The sequence below is a fragment of the Cicer arietinum genome, chromosome 3, assembly GCF_000331145.2.
Source record: "Cicer arietinum cultivar CDC Frontier isolate Library 1 chromosome 3, Cicar.CDCFrontier_v2.0, whole genome shotgun sequence".
NCBI lineage: Eukaryota > Viridiplantae > Streptophyta > Magnoliopsida > Fabales > Fabaceae > Cicer > Cicer arietinum.
The window spans coordinates 8444253-8454892 of record NC_021162.2 but is presented as its reverse complement, the minus strand read 5'-3'; the positions used below and the strand labels follow the sequence as shown (position 1 = coordinate 8454892).

The window sequence follows — 10640 nt, the reverse complement described above, 5'->3', positions numbered from 1 at the left end:
TTTTTGAATATTTTTGAACGTTACAAAGAGGTGTACTCGAATACACACATCCTGTATTCGAATACAACTGGAAGCAATACAATTTTTCAGATCTGGAATGGCTCCAAATCATTGTATTCTTTCATCAAACCTCTTGGATCAATGGCCACGAATCTGAAGAGATGTTTATGGAGTATAAAATACCCCATAACTTCATATCAAACTACAACCAATCCTACAATCAAACCTTGAACAAACTTTCTAAAATGTTTTGAGTTTTTCAAAGTTTCACTTTTATATTTCAAGTACAGATTTTACATTTTCATATCATTGAGAAAAGTTCTCTAGTGTACTTGAAATTATATTGGATTGTTATCATTGTACATCACCTATTATATCATATTGATCTAAGTCAAAATCAATATTGCTAAACCATTCAAGTGTTGTAAATTGAAGAAAGTGGTGTACATTCTTCAAGTGTTGTAAATTGAGGAAAGTGGTGTTCTTTCTTCAAGTTTTGTAAACTAATATAGTGGTGTGCTATCTTAGGGTGATTGTTAGGAATTTGTAACAAATGTCCTAGGGTGGGACTTGTACTTATTCTAACAATAGTGGAAAATCTCTTGTGGTGTGCAAGAGGATTGGATGTACCCTTGGTGATAAGGGGAACCAGGATAATATCTTTGTGTTCTTTATTTTTCTGCCATTTATCTTTCCCATACACTATCTTAAATCAGAAAAATCAAACACTAAATCTCTAAAAACAAGAAAATTTCTAAACACCTAATTTACCCCCACTCTTAGACGCACTTCTGTACTTACAAATAGTATAGCGTTGGACTAGCCGGCGCTACGGTCAACAATTGCAAACCAAATAATAATGGACAATTAACATCCTTTGATTGCAACAAGCTTTCTATTTCAAGCTTTCCCTTGCACCTGCTCTTAGGGTCAACTGCATCAATCTATCAACATGTGTATATTATAAGTATCTAAACAACAACAACTTTGAGTGTAACAAAATAATATGGATTATTACAACATATTTTCTTGTAAAACAAAAGAATATGGATGATTAAAAGCCTCAATGCATCATGGCAAGACACGTAATAATGAAAAGTAAAAATGTAAACTGACCTCAACATGAGGTAATATATCAGATTTGAGATAGATATAAGCAAAAGAGCAGTAAATGAACCTGACATTTAGAACCAACATTTAATTTAATGATTATAAACAAAATGGAGATCATACTCATTTTTAAACTTAATTAACTAAATGACTTGTAAAATGAATAGATCAATTAATGGCAATAACATTCATAGTTGAATAGTCTTATAAAACTAGTGTTATAACTACGGTTTTTATAAAATTAGTCTTATAACACTTCCACTTCTTCATTATATGATTTTTATAACTACGGTGTTTGTGTCAAAATAACATATATTTTGTGAAGTTAAATCGATAAATGATATTATATATACCTGGTGAGACATAAAAAAAGTGTATATGCATTCCAAATAGCATGTTTATCCTAAAAAGCCAATGCTAAACTGCAACACTTTTTCAAATTGGCCAAGTTAATCAATATTTGAGATAGAGTGAACAAAAACTACTATACTTACAGAGATTAAAACACTTTTGTGTCAGTCATGTATCTAGCAGAGATAGATGCAACTAGTGAATAATCTAAACATCCGACTAATAAAACACTAAAACCAAACTTCACTGAATCAACTATTTAACAAAAAAACTTCTCTAACAGATGACAAATAAATTAATGAAGAAAACAAGTTTTTTCTTACCAAATATTTTCTTGCAAATCAAACCATAAAAAAGCAAGATTAAAACATAAAAAAGCAAGATTAAAACAAGTTTAAAACAACTACAAAATCAACAGTATCAAAGAATTCTTGCATAACACAAATAGCTAAAAGTTAGACATCCAATCATACAATCGAAAACTACGCAAAAATAAACTGCAACAAATAAAACATAGAGAGGTAAAAGATGAAACCAAAAGATTAAAATATACACACAATTAAGAATTGACATAAAGCCAACTCCAAAACACTAACATAAAGCAACATAATTCAAAATACATAGAGATAAACCAAGGTTCAACAAACACCCAATATCCAAAAACTTGTAAGCATATTATTACAAACCAATAAAATAAATATGAAAATATGTAGGAAAATACATAACATATAAAACATAAACATAAAAAGAAACTTAAATTTAATGTAACTGATGCAAATGCTAGGTAATAACTGATAAGGTGGTAATGGTGGAAAATGATAGGAGTAGTGAGTCTTGAGTCTTTCCTCCATGGAAGTCAAGTTTGCTATGTTCTCTTTCTTTAGATCAACAAACCTTTTTTCAGAATGAAGCTTAACTGAGTGAATTGATGAAACATACGAGTCTTAAACCCATCCATACGTTGTATCATCTTCCATGGCAGAATCTTCTTGAGCTACCATCTTTTTTATCCAGTCGTTTTCTGGTAATTCCACAAGTTTCATATTGACTAGAGTAGTATAGTCATACCATTTGTAGGATCCCGGACAAGGAATCTGTTAGTACTCAGAATCACATCAAAGCATTCCAACACCATGCTAATAAAGTAGACAAACAGAATTATTTTTCGAGCAAAGTAAACCGATCAATTAATCAAAGTTCCTTCTAATATCAATCACATCATGGATAAATGTGCCTCAATAATTCTAACATAATTATATTCTCTAACATCTAAACATTTTTAAACAACCCAATGCAATAATTTGTAATCATTTTTCACTTTACCAATAAAGAAATCTTTTGACAACATACTATAGAAATCCTTAACTAAGAAACCACAACATTACACTGCTAAATAATATTTTATTCAATATATATTTTTTAAATTTAATTGTTAAATTAAAAAATCATTTTAATTGCAGTTTTGGTCCCTCTATTATTATTAATTCACAGAAATGGTCTCATTATTTTAAAAGTCGATAATTTTGGTATATTCCTCAAATTTTTGAACTAAAAAAAATGCGAAATTGACATATTTTTAATAACGTGACATACAATTATATGATATAGAACCATTTAGATACATTAATTATTCATATATCGTTAATTAAATTAAAAATATAAGAAAATTAAAGTTAAAAACTAAATTTTTACTGCATTTTATTTTAATTTCATGAATATTAATTATTTTATATTATCGTATAATATGTCACGTTATTTAAAATATTTTATATTATTAATTTTTAATTAATAAATAAAAATAAATGATTAAAATTATTAATTTTAAAATATAAAGATCAAACTTATTAATTAATAAAAATAAAATAACTAAAATTACAATTAAACTAAAAAATTATAGTAGTGGAGGGTACGTATAAATTATTAAAGTTTTTATTAAATGTTGGAAACCGGAAAAACAGGAAAACTATGACCAGTAAAGAGCATTACCACATTGTACTACCGTCACTCTCATTCATAGCCCCACGGTGTCTATCAAGGATCACTTACGTGTACGGTTCAGATTCAAAGCCCACTCAATCTTAGATTCTTCATCGTATCACAATCACATCCCTATAAATTCCCTTCTCTCGACACCCTTTTTTCTCTTCTTCATTCGTCACTCGAAAAATTATATATAAATATAACTATTTACTCTTTTTGTGTTAACATTATTTTCTTATTATTTTTTTTTTTTCTCTCTTCGTTTCATTCTTCACAAGTGCTCGATTTCTAACTCGGTGTCTCATCGGATCTGAAAACCGATCGCGATTTCCGATCACTGGAGACCCGATCTGACACCGCGAAAATCGGATTCCGTTTTAACATTATCGTTCTCATAAAATCTCACTAGATCTCAAAATCGAAATTGGAAATTGGAAACCCTAATTTAATTACTGACCTAAATTTTTTCTGTAATTTGTAAACCTATTTTTGATTTCGGTGTTCGTGTTGTTGTGTGATTTATTTATTCTCTGTATATTAATGGTTTTTGGATCATTTTTGGATTGTGAAAATTCGAAAAACTTTGAAGGAATGGGGAAAGAGGTTGAGGATGTGGAAGAGGGTGAGATTTCTGATACTGCTTCTGTGGTAGAGATTAGTGAAGAGGATTTCAATAAGCAAGATGTTGTTAAGGTGAATAATAATAGTGATAGTGATAAGGCTAAAACTGGGGGTGATGCTAGGGTTTGGGCTGTTCATGATTTGTATTCAAAGTACCCTACTATATGTCGTGGTTATGCTTCTGGATTGTATAATCTTGCTTGGGCACAAGCTGTTCAGAATAAGCCTTTGAATGATATTTTCGTAATGGAACTTGATTCTGATTCTAATGCTAATGCTAATAGTAACAACGATAGCAATAATGGTAATGGTGATTTGAATATGCCGTTGAAGGAGGTTGTGATGGTGGATGATGATGAAAGAGAGGAAGGGGAGTTGGAGGAGGGTGAGATTGATGGTGATGATGATACAGGGGGTGTTATGGTGGGTGGTGATGGTTCTGAGACTGTTTCTGAATCTGATATTAGGGATTTTTTGGAGGGAGTTACTGTTGCTAATGTGGCAGAGTGAGTAAAAACTGTTTATGGGTTTTTGTTGTTGGTTGGTTGGTTGTTCTTTGAAACGCTGAAATTGAAGTTGCATTGCAAATTTGAATTTGACTAATGTTATTATTGGGTGATTTTTGTTGTTGTAGATCGTTTGCTGAAACCATTAGTAGGCTTCTGAGGGTCTTACAGAGCAAATTGTTATCTGGACCTGCTGTTTCTGAAAAAGATTATGTTATTCGTTTGTTGTACAATGCAATTGAAATTGTTCATTCTGTAAGAACCCTAAAGACCATTGTTTTGTTGCCCTATTGATATTTGATATATCATTTTGGTTTCTTTTGGGGATTTCGTCACAATTGTTTTTATTATTTGCGTGTCTTCATTGTAGGTGTTCTGTTCGATGGACAATTTGCAAAAAGAAGATAATAAGGATAACATAATAAGGTTTTCCAAATATAAGTTGTTAGTTTGTGGTTAATTATTTCAGTTTGTAATACCATCTTCACTAAACTATGTTTCCTTGGCTGCAATTTTCATGTCAGATTGCTTTATTTTCTGAAGAATGAACACACTCAGTTATTTTCTCCTGAGCATATGAAAGAGGTAATAATGTTTAATGCCAACGTGTTTAAGAGTCATGTCCCATTCCTTCATATAATGTTCAGTTTACAAAATGAAAATTAGGTGGAATCTTAAACTAGTTTGCTTCTGTGTACAGATTCAGGTCATGATTACTGCAATTGATACTGTTGATGCTTTGGGTAATAGTGTGGTTGTTGGAAATGGTGAAAAATTGGACACCCTTGATATAAAGACTCGGCAAATTCAAGGTTTAAAAGCTAGTGAGTTGATTTCTTCTAGTAAGCTTGTCCATAGTAACTTAACTGAGGCATCAGAAGCCTTGTTATCTGGACAAAGTAATATTAAAGGAAGAGGGGTTATGCTACCTCTATTCGACCTTCATAAGGTTCATGATTTAGACAGTTTACCATCACCCACACGAGAAGCTCCGTCCTTCTTCCCTGTGAATAAATTGTTTTCGGTAGGAGATGGGATGGATAGACCGGGGTTGCCTTCTGCTGGTAAGACAGAGGCTGTGAAGATGGAACTGGACACTGAAAATTCCAAGAATCATCTCTATGAAACTGATGCTTTGAAAGCTGTTTCCACATATCAGCAGAAGTTTGGCCGAAGTTCCTATTTTACAGATGATAAGTTTCCAAGTCCAACCCCTTCAGGTGACTGTGAGGAAGGGGTTGCTGATGCCAATGAGGAGGTCTCTAGCGCTTCTATAGCTGTTTCTTTAACAAGCTCTAAACCCCTCTTAGATCAGATGCCCGTTTCTTCCACCTCCGTCGATAGGTCCAGCATGCATGGATTAATCAATTCTAGAATTGAGGCAGCAAGTTCTGTGACTTACCCAGTGAAAACTTCAGCAAGGAGTAGAGATCCTAGGCTTCGTTTCATTAATTCTGATGCAAGTGCTTTAGATCTTAACCAATCTTTAGGGACAAATAATATGCCTAAAGTGGAAAATGCTGGAAGAGTAATCTCAAGAAAGCAAAAGACCACTGAAGAGCTTTCATTGGATGCTACTGCACCTAAAAGACTTAGAAGTTCTTTGGAAAATTCCAGGCACAATACCAGAGAGGAAAGAACTATGGCCGGAAATGGTGGTTGGTTGGAAGAAAATAGGGTAGCTGGATCTCACTTGATAGAAAGGAACCATTTAATGCAAAAAGGGGAAACTGAACTAAAAAAGACTATGAGTACTAGTTCTGGTTATTCAACTGTGACAAGTAACGGAAATGAGCAGGCACCTGTTACAGTTAGCAACACTGCAGCTGCCTTACCTGGTTTATTGAAAAATATAGCTGTAAATCCAACCATGTTACTAAATATACTTTTAGAGCAACAACAGAGATTAGCAGCCGAAGCCAATAAGAAGCCTGTTGATTCTGCGACAAGTACAATGCACTTAACAAATTCGGCAAGGGGACCAGATGCAACTGTGAATACTGGTCCAGCAATGACTGCTGGTCTTCCCCAAAGTTCTGTTGGAATGCTTCCAGCCTCAACACAAGCAGCTTCCATGGTAAATTCTTTTATGAGATTATGTACTTGTGGTGTTATCTTCTAGTTATCTATTTCTTCTTCTTGCGTCTGAGAATTAATATGAAAGTTATTTTGATACCTGGTTATGACTAGGACCAAAAAATTGGTTGCAAAAGTTGAAAGACCAGATAATGTAGAGTCATGGAATCCCCTTAAGGCTAAATGTTTATTTTTTTGCATGTTGTTGATACTCAGGCACATACCTTACTAGAGGATTCTGGAAAGATTCGCATGAAACCCCGTGATCCACGTCGCATTCTACATGGAAGTAGTAGTCTCCAGAAGAGTGGGAGTACGGGGAGTGAACAATCCAAAAGCGTTGTATCCCCTACGTCAAACAACCAGGGGAATGGGGGCAATGTCAATGCTCAGAAGCTTGATGTTAGAGTTGAGACAAAATTGGCACCTACACAGTCAAGTGCACAACCTGATATCACTCGACAATTTACCAAGAATCTTAAAAACATTGCTGATATTATGTCTGTTTCCCAAGAACCATCAACCCAGCTTCCTGCTACTACTCAAAACGTTTCTTCTGCATCTGTTCCCTTTACATTAGATAAAGCTGAACTGAAATCTGGTGTACCTAACTCTCAGAACCTGCAAGATGGCGTAGGATCAGCTCCTGAAACATGTGCACCAGGTTCCTCTCGATCCCAGAGTACATGGGCTGATGTTGAGCACCTTTTTGAAGGTTATGATGAGAAGCAGAAAGCTGCTATACAAAGAGAGAGAGCTAGGAGGCTTGAAGAACAGAATAAAATGTTTGCTTCAAAGAAGTTGTGCCTTGTTTTGGACCTAGACCACACACTTCTTAATTCTGCTAAGGTAATTTGCATGGAATAGTTTCTCCTGTTCTGGGGATCAAAGTTTGGACAGTGGCCTTATTAACCTTTTCTCTTTCAGTTTGTGGAAGTTGATCCCGTGCATGATGAGATATTGAGAAAGAAAGAAGAACAAGACCGTGAGAAGCCTCATAGACATCTTTTTCGTTTTCCTCATATGGGAATGTGGACTAAACTCAGACCAGGAGTCTGGAACTTCCTGGAGAAGGTAAAAGGAATTCTATATTATATTTTTGGTATTATATCGCACCACGCATAATTTTGAATTAATGAATTCACATCTTTCACTAATGCTTTACAGGCTAGTAAACTCTATGAGCTTCATCTTTACACTATGGGAAACAAGCTATATGCTACAGAAATGGCAAAGGTGCTTGATCCAAAGGGAGTATTGTTTGCTGGTAGAGTTATTTCTAGAGGTGATGATACTGAATCAGTTGATGGTGATGAGAGAGCGCCTAAAAGCAAAGATTTGGAAGGTGTTATGGGTATGGAATCATCTGTTGTGATTGTAGATGATTCTGTGAGAGTCTGGCCTCATAACAAACTGAACCTTATAGTGGTGGAAAGGTCAGTGTCATAGCATGCAATTCTTACATGCGATTCTTTAGTCATCACTGCTATTATTATTGAGTGGATGCATTATACCTTGTCATCCTATATTAAGTTTTAAGATATTGCAGGTATACATACTTCCCGTGTAGCCGACGCCAATTTGGGCTTCCTGGCCCTTCTCTTCTTGAGATTGACCACGACGAGAGACCTGAAGCTGGAACTCTGGCATCCTCTTTGGCGGTAAGGTTATATTCAATTTTTCTTTGATTTGAGATGATTTGTAAATTTATAGTTAATAATTCATTTACTTCCTGGAGTAGGTTATTGAGAGAATACACCAAAACTTTTTTGCTTCTCAATCCTTAGAAGAAGTGGATGTCCGAAATATCCTAGCTTCAGAACAGAGGAAAATATTGGCCGGTTGTCGAATAGTATTTAGTAGGGTGTTTCCTGTTGGCGAAGCCAATCCCCACCTTCACCCGCTGTGGCAGACAGCTGAACAATTTGGTGCTGTTTGCATAAACCAAATTGATGATCAGGTTACTCACGTAGTTGCTAATTCCCTTGGGACTGATAAGGTATATTTTGATTTCAAAACTTTCACCTTGTTATGATAGTGCCTGTGTCCCCCTAGTTTGGTAGTTGTGTTAAAAAAAAAAAAAAAGACACCTGCAATGCATGCATGCTATAGTACCTATAAGTAATAATAATACATTAGCACTTGATGGGATAAAAAGGATTAACCACCCAATGCTTGAAGAAATTCAGTGTAAATAAAATAGTTTTTTAGCAATGTTTTATTTTTATTTTAGATTACCGGAAAAGTGGATAGCAAGGTGATCCATCCGCCTTTGCCACTCTTTTTAGCAAGTTTTTTAGCAATGTTTTATTTTGATTTTACTTGTATGCTGAATATTCAGTGTCATTTGCTTAAATCAACCAATAAACAACATTTTAGAGGGAGCCCTTCTTTTCCTATGTTTTTTTTCCATAATCACTCCAATTTTTTCTTTTAACTATTTCACAATGGGAACAAACATGGAGTCAAATCCTCATTACCGTAGTTGGGACAGGCTATGTTTTGATGTATTAAATCTGTTTCTGATGAGTGCTACTTTTTCCTGCACAGGTGAATTGGGCTATTTCCACTGGAAGATTTGTTGTCCATCCTGGCTGGTAAGTACCTCAAACTTATTATATTTATGTTTTTTCATCTTCCCATCTTTTTTATCTGAATTTAATCTGTGCTGCTTCTTTTCCCTCCCTAATAAAAAACAGGGTGGAAGCATCAGCATTGCTTTATAGGAGGGCAAACGAGCAAGATTTTGCCATTAAACCAGAAAAATAACCTCCTCCTAATCCCTCTTTGGTAAACTAAAATACGTGAAACATAAATCAAGAATCACATTGATTCCGGGTGAATTCATTAGGTAAGAAATGGTCAGGGGAGGCAATTTTAATTCGCAACCCCAGTCCATTGGAGGGTGGTTATTGGTGAGTGGGTTATTTTTTACAATGTGGACTGGCCAATTGCTGAGTTAATGGAGGACTGTATAAATTAGAGGTGGTTATTGGTAAGTGGGTGATTTTTTACAATGCGGACTGGCCAGTTGCTGAGGAATTAATGGAGGACTGTATAAATGACTGGTGATTATTGGGATTTTGCTACTGACTTTGGTGGCTAAGGGGGGCTGAAAAATTGAAGTTGAATGCTCTAGGGGACGGACTAGGTGAGTAATATTGTGGAGTGGAGATGGATTAAGTGAATAGCTCCCAGTACATTTTGACTGAGATGATAACAGAAGGGAAATATACTTACGCTGACTGAAAAATCAAAGGCCTCTCGGCTTTTAGAGTGTTAAAAATAAGGAAAATTCAGAATGAGGAGATATTGACTAAACCTAATTTAGAAAAATTAATTGCTTGATTAGTCCTTGAGTCTAGGGAGTAGATGAGGGTGCTCGAACAATGAAGGCAGGATTTTTGGGAAGTGGATAGTTGGCCCAGCAAAGTGAATTTTTTATAATTGAATTTGTATCTAAATGTGAAAGCATTTTAGGGGGATTAAAATTAATCTTCATTCACCACTCCCTTCCCTAACACAAATAAAATTGGGTAGGGAGGGGGAGAATAGAAAATGCGTCAAAAGTCTAACCTTGAAATGTAGTCAACGGTCCTTTATTTCATTGGCTGCTTCAGCCTTCATTTTATGCGGGGATTACCCGTCTTTAAAACAACCCAATTGGAAAATTTTGAAAATTTGTAAAAATAGCAATACCATTCATTATGTTGTTTTTTTTGCTTAGAATCCCATTATGATCAAAACAGTATATATGTTCCAAAGGATAATCGTAGAGATTCCTGTGCAGTACTGAAAAAAGGACATCACAAAGGATACCCTCATGTGGTCTTTGTTGTCTTGCCTGTTTAATTTTGGAAACATCGATAGTCCCATGTTTTCTGTCTGGTTTCCGTAGCTGGCATCTGATTCAACGTCGTTGCAATGACTCTGGGGTCCTAGGCTAGTGTTCGTTGATTCGTTCCAATTAACTGTGTCTGTGTTGCCCTTTACTCT

General features: G+C 34.9%; 1 protein-coding gene across 1 annotated transcript; it reads left to right on the top strand.

Annotated features, from left to right (window-relative positions):
- The first annotated feature begins 3606 nt into the window (after positions 1-3606).
- Positions 3607-10414, top strand: LOC101512153 (RNA polymerase II C-terminal domain phosphatase-like 3). The gene is made up of 12 exons (XM_004491971.4): positions 3607-4568; positions 4697-4823; positions 4939-4994; positions 5093-5153; positions 5269-6645; positions 6861-7493; positions 7572-7718; positions 7812-8080; positions 8194-8305; positions 8386-8643; positions 9195-9241; positions 9344-10414. Exons 1-12 carry the CDS (start codon positions 3982-3984, stop codon positions 9411-9413), a joined length of 3744 nt encoding a protein of 1247 aa, XP_004492028.1. The 5' UTR covers positions 3607-3981; the 3' UTR covers positions 9414-10414.
- The last annotated feature ends 226 nt before the right edge of the window (positions 10415-10640 follow it).